General features: G+C 38.1%; 1 protein-coding gene across 2 annotated transcripts in view; it reads right to left on the bottom strand.

Annotated features, from left to right (window-relative positions):
• Positions 1-2,054: 2,054 nt before the first annotated feature.
• The window catches only part of EGFR (epidermal growth factor receptor), a 229,918-nt gene continuing 219,367 nt past the window's right edge, over positions 2,055-12,605 (bottom strand). For both annotated transcript variants that reach the window (XM_075921718.1, XM_075921717.1), the window contains exon 28: positions 2,055-11,812. In XM_075921718.1, coding sequence (XP_075777833.1) covers positions 11,436-11,812 — 377 coding nt within the window. In that variant the 3' untranslated portion in view covers positions 2,055-11,435. The remainder of the gene's footprint in view (positions 11,813-12,605) is intronic.

Genomic DNA, 12,605 nt, shown 5'->3' with positions numbered 1-12,605 from the left:
GCTATAAAATCCCCCCTCACTCTTCGCTTCTGCAGACTAAACAAACCCAAATCCCTCAGCCTCTTCTCATAGATTATGTACTCCAGCCTCCTAATCATTTTCGTTGCCCTCCGCTGGACCCTCTCCAATGCGTCCACATCCTTTCTACAGTGGGGGGGGGGGGGGAGGGGGCAGAACTGGATGCAATACTCCAGATGTGGGCTCACCAGAGCCAAATCAAGGGGAATAATCACTTCTTTAGATTTGCTGGCAATGCTCCTTCTAATTCAACCTAATATGCTTGCTGAATACTTAGACATATTGGATCAGATTCCATGGCCAGAACAAGTTTGCTACCGCCTATCATCTCTATGTGGTCCTCCAGGTCTCCAGAAGCATGTCTATTCTCACTAATAAACTACAACAATTATGTCTTAATTCCTATACTTTAAGTGTTCTAACTGCCTTAACATCCTGCAGAATCTTGCAGTGTTCTGTATCCTTTGCGTTCCCTCAGTCTCGCAGACTGAAAGTGTAGAATCCATGACCCAAGATTACTTTTTTGAGTCTGCAATCCTTTTAGCTAAAACCAGCCTTTAACATGACTGCCTCTACAGGGCCTTACCCTAATAAAACAGGCCTGTCATCATAGCAAAGCCTAATAACCCAATTGTAAGAGTTGCTGACTTGCCCCCTTGTGTTTCAGGTTAAGAATTTTCCATTAGTATTGTACCCTAGTGGGGTTATTCAACTAAAGCAAACTTAAAATAATACATGACAAGGTCATAGGTCAACAATAGATTTGGGCCAAAGTTGGAACAGGCAACTGGGACCATGTAGGGTGACCTAGTACGGGTTCAGCCACCTATGCTAATAACCCGCCGTTTTCTCAGGTATGTTTTGAACTCTGTGGTGTATGTTCCCCCTCAGTGGCCTCTCTTGGCAAATTCATATTATAAAACAAAATAAACAGCTCTTAAATATATTGTCCTATATGCTAACTTTAATTTTCTCTTGTTTCATTTGATGTCAAACACATACTTGGGGCAGTTAACCCTTTCCACTGCTTGCGCCTCCACCCTCTATGGTTATGCTCTGTTTTTAGCAAACCAGCTTGATTAGAGCTAGCATAGACATGCCCTTTGTGGTCATAAACAAACCCTCTTATATTTCTAGTCTCAAGTATTTGTAACTCATCCATATACTCCCCTTTGCCCTGGGTCTTCACAATTCAAACTTTCTGATCCCTTTGTCCCCTTTAAAGGACGTGCTAGTGTTATTTAATAGATTCTCACTGATTTTGCTGTCACTGAGCTCAGTGGAAACCACTGCATGCTCAGCACCTTTGAGTATAAGGCCATTTACTTAGCTGCATTAGTATGTAAGCAGGAGTCTAACTTTAGGCATCTGTTTTTGAAGATCTTGGCTGTGGGTTGTATTTCCAGCTCTCTTGCGGTCTTTCTTTCGATCAAACCAGGAAACTTCTCTGTGCCTGAGTTTTCTGACTTGTCACACTGGGGTGATAATTCTATTTTCTGCCTTATAAGGAAGTTGTGAACCTAAATTAGAGTTGAGAGAGACAAAGTGAGGTAATCTCTTTTGGACCATCTGTTAGTGAAAGAGACAAGCTTTTGAGTTTATACAGCGCTCTTCTTCAGGTCTCTGATAACTATCAAAGTGTTCTGCGTAAGATCATAAACGTGTCTCTTTTACCAACAGAAGTTAGTCCAATAAAGAGACATGACCTCATCCATTGTGTCTCAATACCCTGAGATTGACATGGCTATTACAACACTGCAAATTAGTTTTTGTAAACTGTGTGGTGATCTTTGTATAAAAGGTGTTATAGACGCGCAAAGGATTATTATAACATGGGAAGGAAATCGGAGCATATTAAGAAACCTCCCCACAAGCCAGACTTGCTCATCTCTAGAACCCCATGAAGATACATACTTTGTATCTGCATCTGATCCACAAACATGGTTCACAGGTATAAAGCTTTAAAAATTGATATTTGCAGGTTTGCAGGGCTCTACTAATCTTTAGAGTGGGAAAAAAACCCAAAACAGGAAAAGTCATATTTCATTACTTTTATTAAAATAAAAATATCATGCATTAATACACAGACATTTCTGAGAAACAGTTATAGGCTATTTTAAAACTACATTATTTTCTGCATAAAATAAGTCAAGCTGGTTCAGCATGCAGCTTACGTAATGGAAGGGATTGGATGAAAGGTGTTGTAGTGGCTTTTTCTTGGTGTACAAAGGTCATCTATAAAGAAAAAAGTACTATTTAACAAGTCAGTATAATGGGGACTTATCCAGGCTGATCTTGCACTTCATGTATCTAGTTCCAGCTCCTTTGACCTTTTACTATCTCATCTTAATATATTTTGCTTCCAGAGGAAGCATAAGATTTTCTTTCCCTTTTATGTACTAAGGATGTTAAGTATCGAGTAAATGACTAATCGTGTACTCGATACAATATATATCTAAGTACATGATAAGTCGATAAGGGACCATTGCGGCTCTACAGCTTAAAAGTAATAGGAGCCAAGTGTGCAAGCAGCCTGGCTCCTACTTCATTTAAACAGAAGAGCCACAGTGGGAGTAGATCTGGGACCTGACACAGTGCCTGCTTTTGCCAGCTCCAGACCACTGCTGTTTTGCCTTTTAAACGTAATAAAAGCCACCCAACTCTTATTACATTTAAAAGGTAGAGCCGCAGCACCTGTTTCCCCTTCTCCGTGCCTTGCAGAGACGGTGCTGGGGAAAACTAGATTTTAAGCCAGCTCCCCCCAGCACCTGTTCTTATTCCTCTGATATAGAGGCAGCAGTGGGGGCCGGGGGGGCGGGGGAGGGGTAGAATGCAAGCAGTCAACTTGATTACCTGATAAGCCTAGTCTTATCAGGTAGTAGTGCACTCTTATATCCCTACTATATACCTCATTGACATCTCCATTACATTTAGAACTATGTGTTTCCTTAATCTTTCTATGCAACACCCATTTCATTCAACAGAGAGTTCCACCATTTAAATTAATATCCTGTATAGGGTATGATCCTAACTTATATGGTTTCCATTCTTCTGCAACCCTGCTCATTCATGCTTCCATGCTGTTAGTCTGAGAAACTCTTTTCTATCATGTATTAAAACTACATTTCATTACTTCCTTTTTTCATACCACTATTTAGTCTGGAGTCAGAGGTTGTAAGTTTTATTTATTTTTCCAGGCATTTTTCACAGTGTCATTTTCCCCCTTACGTACTAAAGTCTTTTGTGGGTTTTCAGATTATTTTAATGTATTCATATTCCCTGCCCTTATCCCAGATTCTTGTTCTGTTAATTGTGGTGGAGAGGGAAGCTTCAGACGGGGACTTTTTTAGTTCACAAATGGGCAACAGCATGGTCTTCAAATGTAAAATATCCTGTGGATTTGAGCTTGAGATTTTGCTTTGACTTGTTTTGGTTTTGTGATAAAATTGAGAGACATTGCTGTGCATTTCATAGAGTGTGGTGGCCAAAACTCTTAGTTGTATTAGATTGTGCTATGTAACTCCAATAGTGAACATTGGTCACGAGGGCAGGATGAATGTGCTAGAGGAATGGTGCCTTGTTATTAAGATCAGAAAGCTCTGGTTAAATCCCCATAGTGGCACCTTTTTAAAAATCAAAATCTTTCAATAAAAGACTCAACATTAGCTCTTCCATGGCTATTAGCCTTACAAACCAGCCAACCTGATTTATTCCCCTTCAAACACAATACTGTATATTACAATAAATGTTCTCCAAAAATTAAAAATTAAGAATAATATACATCTTATTTTTATCACTCAATATACAAACAATCTTTGATCAATAATATAAACCATTAAACTGTATAAAAGACAGCATTTCTTATTTGTACAAATAGTGCTTTCATAGTTGATTAACTTTACATTGCTAAAAGATATTGTTTATATGGGTATATTGCTGGATAGTTTATTACAACCAAGGCATTACTCCCAGTTGATTGCATCAAAGACACCTAAAACTGGCACTGGATCCATTGGATCTCTATGCATAGTGAGAAGGATTTTAAAAAACACTCAACATCGGCTTCACTCTGCTTCCACTGAAATCAATGATTGCTTTGAATAGGAGCAGAGTTAGGCCAATGCGGATAGCTTTTCAAAACCACCATGCGTTAGATAGATTCTAAGCGATTAGAAAGATGTTTTGGAAGAATCTCCAGGGGCACTGGAGAGCTAAGCACATGTACCGCAATCACAAATCCCTCAGGAAGCTATTGGTTAGGTTCAGGGCTATGGATTTTGATTTTTCAGCTTGTTCATAAGGAGGGTAAGTTACTCTAAGGCAATAATGAGGTGAGGGCCACGTTTTTATATATATATATATATATATATATATATATATATAGAGAGAGAGAGAGAGAGAGAGAGAGAGAGCGCAAAATCCCAGCTTCAGGCATTTTGCCACTCTCTGTTGTGACCAGGGTTTGGCTCAATGCATCTTGTGGTTTTTGACAGCCATGTTCCAAATTCTCTCATTCGCTCTGAAAGAATCCCTTTCTTTGACTTTGACACTATCACAGGTTTGCTATGCATTCATTCCTAAGCTTTACCTCCTTCTCTCAAAGTCACCTTAATTCCTATTAGCATTAATTGGAAAATATGATAATTTCCCATCCAGAAGCCTAAGGAAACATGGGTGGCCTGAAAAGATGTACAGTCTCCAAAAGCAGGAAGAACACGTGGGTGGGAGACAGAAGTGCCTCATGAAAATTTTATGCTTTCAGTTCACACCCCATACTTAAAGAAATAATGTAATCAAAACTGTGCTTACATGACAGTCTTATCTGCCTACAAACCTTATCCAGATGAAAAGTGATCTAATCACTCATTTGCCTCTCTTTCCCCCTCCCCCCCAGAAACAAATCTGAAGTCTTTGTTCAGTTTTTTTTCAGTCCCTATTTGGCCTTAACTCCCCCTAATTTAATGAGAGTTTTGTCCACGTAGAATGTAAGTCAAAATTGAATAAAGGCATCAGGTTTGGGCCCATTAGTTACACTGGCTCAATTTGAATCTGTGGGCAAATCCTTGTTCTCATGAAAAGCCTTATTGACTTCGGGAAGGCTCAGGCAGATCCTTTTGTACGATTATGGGACAGTGATCTTCCCCCCCAGATAAGAAGCTGTGGAAATGGTAATCAATTGGCATTTTGATTGATTACTTTAAAGCAAGAAAATAAGATATTATGTCTTTGGTCCTAATGCAATCCATTTAAAGAGCTATTGAACAGTGTCTTGTTTTACTTACAGAAATTTTTATTTTATTTTATTTTATTTAAAAAAAGGTCTTTAAAAGGCATATGTTAGAGAAGAAAGACGAAACAAAACTTATTGGGAAAGCAAAGCTAGAAAAATGGGATTTCAATATAAAAATCCGGGGTAGTGGTGATTTAAGAACATTACAAAACACTCTGGTGAAGTGTCCCGCGTGGCAGTGTAACCATACAGAGTTTAAAATTTCATTACTGTACATTTTCTTCAGGAAGAAGGATACAACTAAGATACATTTTCTCACTTTGTCCCAACTAAAATGTTTTCTCACAGAGAAATGTAAAAAGAAGAGAGGAAAAGAAGAGCAATGGCAATTTTACCATTGGATAGTGAAGAGGTAGCAGCTTCTGTGCTATAGTAGATGTTAAACTTCTAACCTAAAAAATGAATATTTGTCAGCAAATGCAAAGTGTCTCTTTGACATGGAGTTATTCATCCCCTTATAGACAGACACCTCAAGCACTTCTCAGTATGAAGTGCTTGAATCATTTCAAGTCCTATGGTTTTGACTGGATTTGGAATACATACTGGATTTGGAATGCATACTGGATCTTCTGTGCACAGGATAAATTTCACATTTATAGCATAAAGCTTGAGCAAATGGGGTTTGCACCCAAAAATAAAAAAATGTGGAAATTGAGAGGATTTTCCTCCCAATCAGCAGGTAGGGCACTAGGCACCTGCTTAACCACTCACAAGAGCTACGATCATCCTGAGCTGAAGTAATAGGCAATGACCGCTGTGCCTTCCTCTCTAAGCAATATTTGGGCCAGTGGATGTGTATTGTGTGTAGATCCCCAGGTAATGGTCCGCCAGTATAATTCCACCTGCAACCACCCCATCCCATGTTGGCCTGTTTCCTTTTCAGAAGCTATGTAATACTTCAGGGCCCTAAAGATCGGCTGAATGGAATAGGAAGGAGCAGCATTAAACATTTAAAAACAAATAAAAAATAGAAAAAATTTGAGAAGTGCCATGCATTCCAAATCGCTCTGACCAAAGAAATTTGTCAGGTTGTTTCACTTGACTTGGAAACGAGACAAGGGCATTGGACCCTGCAGAGAATTTACATTAGTGAAGCATTTTCAGACTTTCCCAAGCCAACTCCTTCCCAATGCAAAACAAAACAATTTACAGGTAAGTGAGCTATACTACACTGCTCTATACAGAGAGCACTGAAAAACACCAAACTTGAAAATTCTGACTTACGCCTTAAGTGTTCTGATATTTTGCAATTTAGTGGTATGATCTTGAAATGTAGTGTTTAAAAACAGCATTTTAAAATAAATATTAGCTAGGGATGTGAACAACTAGTCAACTATTTGATAAGCAGAGGCAGCAAGGGGCGGAGGTGGTGCTTCAAAGCAGCAGCACTGTGTGGAGCCCAGGGCCAGACCCTGGGCTCCACATGGTGTTGCCTCTTTGAAATGCCACATGCAGCCCCCCCCCCCCCCCGGGGCCAGATGGGGAGACATTTCAAATTGAATTGACTATTCAATTAGCCCATTAATGTAATTTTAATATCCTTAATATTAGCTGCTAAATTAGTGTTTATGATATTGTAAATACGCAAACTGCTGTCAGTGTTGTTCCCCTTTTTGTAACATTACTGTCCATACCCTTTATGAGAGGAATTAGAGAAAGTGTTTTAAAACTCCTTCCCATGTGAGTCTATGGTCCACTAAAAGCTGTTGTGGCCTGTTAGGTCTCACTCTATTCAGGAATATTTTTTAAAAAGAAATTTTATGTATGCAACTCCCAGTATACCATCCTAGCCATTTTAAAATGGTTTTATTCTATTATGTATTAGTATTTAGGGAAACTCTTAAAATGGACCTGACTACAGATTCTTGATCATAATGGCAGGAAGTATTGGGGCTGCTTTATAATATATCAAATTGCAATTTTAATTTCCTTGCAAACTTTTCAAAATCAAAATCTATGTTTTGCTCAGATATTGCAAAAACATCCTCTTTTGGCTACTCTCCTGGTTTTAAACTGGAGATGCTCTGATGACTTTATAATGGAATCATAGAATGCCCAAGAAAAATGCAAAAAAGAAAAGAAAGTTATAAATTAGGTTATGCCCTAATGCTGCAATAGTGTATGTAGCAATACAGCTGTAATCACAGTTTAATATAATAAAATAACTATTCTTGTCATATAGACCTTCTCTATAATGCAATAATCATGAAATCCCTAGTCCAACATAGCAAGTAATACCCCCCTCTGACAAAAATAAGTGTGCAATTGGGATATCAGTAAAAGATGCTCATTTATACCTAGAGTCTGTTTCATATCAGTTGAATTCTGAGACTAGATTCATAAATCGTCTAGCAAACTGGTAAGGACAGCTAAAGCTATGTGGACTTCACTGGCTACTTAGGTTTATTAGTTTACTGTAGATCGCTGAGTAGTGACATGCAGCTGTTTCATAGGCATCGTAAGAGACTGTGTGATTTACTCTGAAATCTAGCATGCTCTAATTTATCATTGCTTTTATAGCTACGTACAGGTGTATTTGCTCACTGTTGTACTCTAGCGACTGGCCCACAAAAAGGATAAGGGACTTCAGATTATTCCCAGCTGAGATGGAGCACATTTATCTAGAGAGAGGCCTGACTAAATGGCCTGAAATGCAGAAAGAAAAGATTTATAGTTCTGGGTTTAGTAGAACAGCAGCTTATCAGGATTCCATAAAAAGGGTGAAATTGCCACATAACTTCCATTGTTCTGTTTTGAACTCAACAATACAAAATGGAATGTTTCCTGCTGCACAATTTGTGTCCTCTAGTAAAAACATCAGATCATGTAAACCATACATTTACCTGAAATAGTTTGATACAATTAAGCTGAGCTGATTGGCTAATATGCTCATTGCTCTTCATTTCTGCTGGTATTTGAATAACTTAGGGTGGCCTATTAGGAAATCATGACACACACTTATCAGAATTATTTTAAAATATTGTTAATTCATAAACCTAGCACATGTACTACATAAATTAGGATAGCCTGTAAGTTAGACAGACAGACAATATTGTATCAGAAGATGGCTCCTATAATTCTCTGCTATGTTTCCCATTAAACAATACATTAAAAAAATGATAACTCATCCTTACATTTCTTAAACACTTTTAAAGGATCTAGCTGCATGACTCATTGGCTTTCATGATGATCTCTGCCAGCAACCACTTTAAAAATGTAGAGTGGTTAGTATGTATTAAATAGTTTTCATGCTACATAATGCTGGTAACTTATAGTGTTATTTTTATTTAAAAAATAACCATTTTACAGCTCAAAATATCACTTGATGAAATGAATCATTTTCAGAATAGCTTTGGAAAGCCTGTAGGAAAACAGGTAAAATTGTACTGTACTGTATTGCTTTGAGTAGCAGACTTAGTAAACTATCCATGACTTCTGTTGGAAAGTCATTTCATTTGACAAAATACAATCTTATTGTGAGTTTGTTAATGGGGGAAAAAAGAATAAAAGAATGTTAAAATGTCTGGCTGTGTACATGGGTGAGAGTCTGTGTGAGCATGTGTGTGTCCAGTTCACTTTTAATATAATATTGGGACAAAATTTTGCTCTCAGACAAGTAAATTGTATTGGAGAGCAGAATTTTTTTCAATGTTTTAATTGCAAGAAAGTAATATAAGTTGTTACATATTCGCTGTAAGGCTATGGCTGGGATGCAATCGTTGCAAGTGAGATTTGCCCATAGAGGAGGATGATAAATATATTTTGACCAAATTTGCTCTTCAGTTCCAGACTCTGTACTGTTAGAGATGTATTATGTGCATTGGTTTTCAATGAAAACATGCACTGCATTGCTCTAACATGAGACATTTTACACTGCCTGTCTTCGTTTCTGCCCCCTCTAACAAGCCTGCCATGACAATATTTTAAGGGTTTTTGACCTGATCCCAGTCTCAAATACAAGATTTCAACTGGAATTTACACAGAGGTATTCCAAACAGTGGAGGAAGAGTGAAATTTGACAGTTCCCTGATGTTATAGATGCATTAATACCATAAGAATAAATGCTACATACTTTCTATGTTACAGTTTTCGTGTCATCTCAAGTAACTTCCTAATGATTAGCTATGAATCTTAGAGATGTATTATGTATTGATTCACATCTGGCTTCCGATCCAGCTAGTTGGCTAAAATGTTTTTTCCAGGAAGGCGCAGTCTGGAGGGTTGCCTCCCCATGACTGATTACTTTTTGCATCAATCCTTTAAAACTATTGTTTTTCACACTACTTTGAAAGAAGACAGCAACACTGTAAAGAGAAGGTATTAAAAGAACTGTGGGTGTTTTAAAGACTATACACAACATAGAGAGACAATCTCTAACTTCTTGTGCTACCATGGTTTTATGTACACTAGATATATTTTATATTTATTAAGCCAAATATTCATTTCGATTATTCCACTGTGACAATCAGACAAATAGGGTGGGACTTCAAAGGGGCCTGTAGCATTTCCAGCATCCAATTTCAGAAGAATAAACTAAGCCAGCAGTTCTCAAACTGTGGATCGGGACTCCTTTTTAATGGGGTTCCTAGGGCTGGCATTAGACTTTCTGCCCAAGCTCCACCATCGATGACCAAAGTCCCAGGGTACACTGGGGCTCAGGTTACAGTCCTCTTGCCTAGGCTCTAGCTTCAGTCCCTTCTCCTGAGATCAAGAGACTTTTTGTCAGAAAGGGGCTGCAGTACAAAAAAGGTTGAGCCCCCTAAACTATGCAATTGCATTCAAACACTTCAACCTATTCTTTTTCCTCTGATTCATTCTCACCGTATTTCCTTTATACCTAGCAATAAAGGCCACCCTAACACAACAGCAATAGTCATCCAAGAGACAACAGCTTCCCACATAGCAATACAGCAATTGGCAATAGTCTGCCACAAGTTTAACAGTATATCGATGTATTCCCCTCCCCCCTTTTCTTTGGGATTTTTATACAGGGAAAAAGGTTTTTTCACTGAGCAACTTTAAAAAAAAACCAGATCATCTCATTTCCTTGGGTTGCACTTTTGGCATTTCTATCTTAGCCACATATAAATGTTGTGTAGCTGGATTCTGATAATCAGCTCTCTCACTAATAAGCCAGTTAACAATCTTTTGCATTTCTTTGCTCGTTCTGGAAAATCTGTTCAAATGAGATTGAGACAGAGGGAACTAACACTTCATTTTTCAATTATAGTAACATCATTAAAATTTTTGTTTAAAATCTAATTTAACAAATGTAGAACTAACCAAGGGACTGGAAAGAAGAAAGGCTTGCATTCAACATGCAGAAAACAGACTTACAAGTACTTTATAAACATTTACAAACAACTCTTCCATGTGCTGAGTTCTTTCTGCTGGTGTCTAGCAGTAGTGGTCAGTAAGGTCACGTATGCTACCATCCAGTCCTTGTGCTAAATACACTGTGGGTTATAAAATTTCACCAATCTGTTCCATTAAAAAAAAACCCACTTCATCAAGTAGAATATCCATACTTCTCCCAGAAACATTTTTTTTCCTGTTTGTACCAAGAGGCAGTAAATAGAGTAAATATTTAAGATCCAATCATTTGGAACAGTATTCAACTTCCAACAGTATGAAAAAAATCTTCTCGGGGCGATTTAATAATATATTGCTTCCCCCCTCCCCTTTCTGGAGAGTCACACAACAATCCAATAAGCAACCATCTCATCTTGTAAAAGTTCCAAAAATTCCATTACAAATGTTTATAAAAATATGCAGCGTAGAAAGGAATTCTTACGGTTTATCCCAAAATGGCTTTTTAGGCTACCACCACTGGAAAACAAAAGGAATGCATCTTCAGTTTCTTATCTGCAGAAAGTTCTTGCTCTAGTCCAACAGGCATGTATGCATATGGTATGTGCCTAAGTTACATATGAGGATGGGCAAGGAAAAGCCCAAAATACACAGTAAAATAAGCTTGGTTAAGTCAGCCCACAGGCTTGAAAGGAAAAGTGTATCTGCCAGTGACTAATAATTGCTCTTCTGTCTGGTCAAAGTTTGATCCTGAAGCAGCTATATTGTTCATCTGAATTTTAACTGGTATTACTGCAAGAAGAGAGTTTTTCTGTGGTCATGCTGAGGCTTCAATGTATTCACTCTTTGGTGCTGCTACCCTTAAGTACTCAGGATTTTCTGCTGTAGGAACTTTAAATATGCCATTAGCCTTAGTTTCCTTAGGAAAGTAGTCCTGTTGGTAGTCAGGATTGTCCAGATTTATTTGGTGGTTGGCTGTTTGGTCTGAGTAGCGGGAGCTTTCCAAAACCATTGACACAAAAGGTGAATGGTTGGTGTTGAGATATTCTGGGTTGTTCACTGCTGTACTGTGGGAATTTTGATAGTTTGAGACTGTGGAAGGCTTTGGGTTCATTGGGAAAGAGAAGTTGTTGTAGATTGGATTCTGTACTACAGGTGCTTGTGGTTTGCTGTGGATTGACTGATTGACATATTCTGAGATTTAAAAAAAAGAAAGAAATTAAGGTAAGTAACAGTCCTTTCAATGATCTGATGTGTACTTTTAATCATGTGGAAACAATCTTTGCACACATCTGCAAAGTCTTTGGGATCTTCCTCAGGATTCTGAGACTTGGCCAAAGGCAAGACATTCCTTTGAATGGCATCAGATTTTCAAAACAGCCCCAGTCCCCAGAAATCCTAGCCAACGAGCTTAGCCAAGAGCTATCATGCATAATACTGATAGATTATGGAAATGCCTAAAAAAAAGATCAACAGCAATCGAGACCCCATGCCCCCCAAAAATATGATGCTCAATGCTTTTCCCTCAGTGAACTGCAGTACTATTTAAGGACAAGGCACTGGGAGTATTGTTTTATTAAAATATCACTGTAACACTCTCACAGTACATCTACACAGCAGCCTTATTTTGGAATAACTAATGTTATTCAGAAATAACATAGTGTAAGTCTATACTACAAGCCTTCATTTCGAAATAATGTCAAGCTGGAGGACTTCTTATTCTGAGTCAATGTAACCCTCATTTCACAAGGACTAAGGGAAGTTGAAGGAAGAGTGTTTTTCCTTTGACTTCCTGCTGTGTAGACAGCGCCAAAAGCTGTATTAAGCTATTTCTACTTAAGCTATGCAACTGATGTAGCTGAAATTGCATAGCTTAATTCGACTTTAGCCCTGCTATATAGAAATACCCTTAGTAATCTTTTAAGCCAGCTAGTTCTGGCTCCAGTCACCTACTATATAAGTAAATGTGAGGTAGTGATTAGCAGCA

Source organism: Pelodiscus sinensis, chromosome 2 (genome assembly GCF_049634645.1).
Source record: "Pelodiscus sinensis isolate JC-2024 chromosome 2, ASM4963464v1, whole genome shotgun sequence".
Classification (NCBI taxonomy): Eukaryota; Metazoa; Chordata; order Testudines; family Trionychidae; genus Pelodiscus; species Pelodiscus sinensis.
The sequence above is the reverse complement of the archived record's forward strand: the minus strand, read 5'-3'. Positions and strand labels throughout refer to the sequence as shown.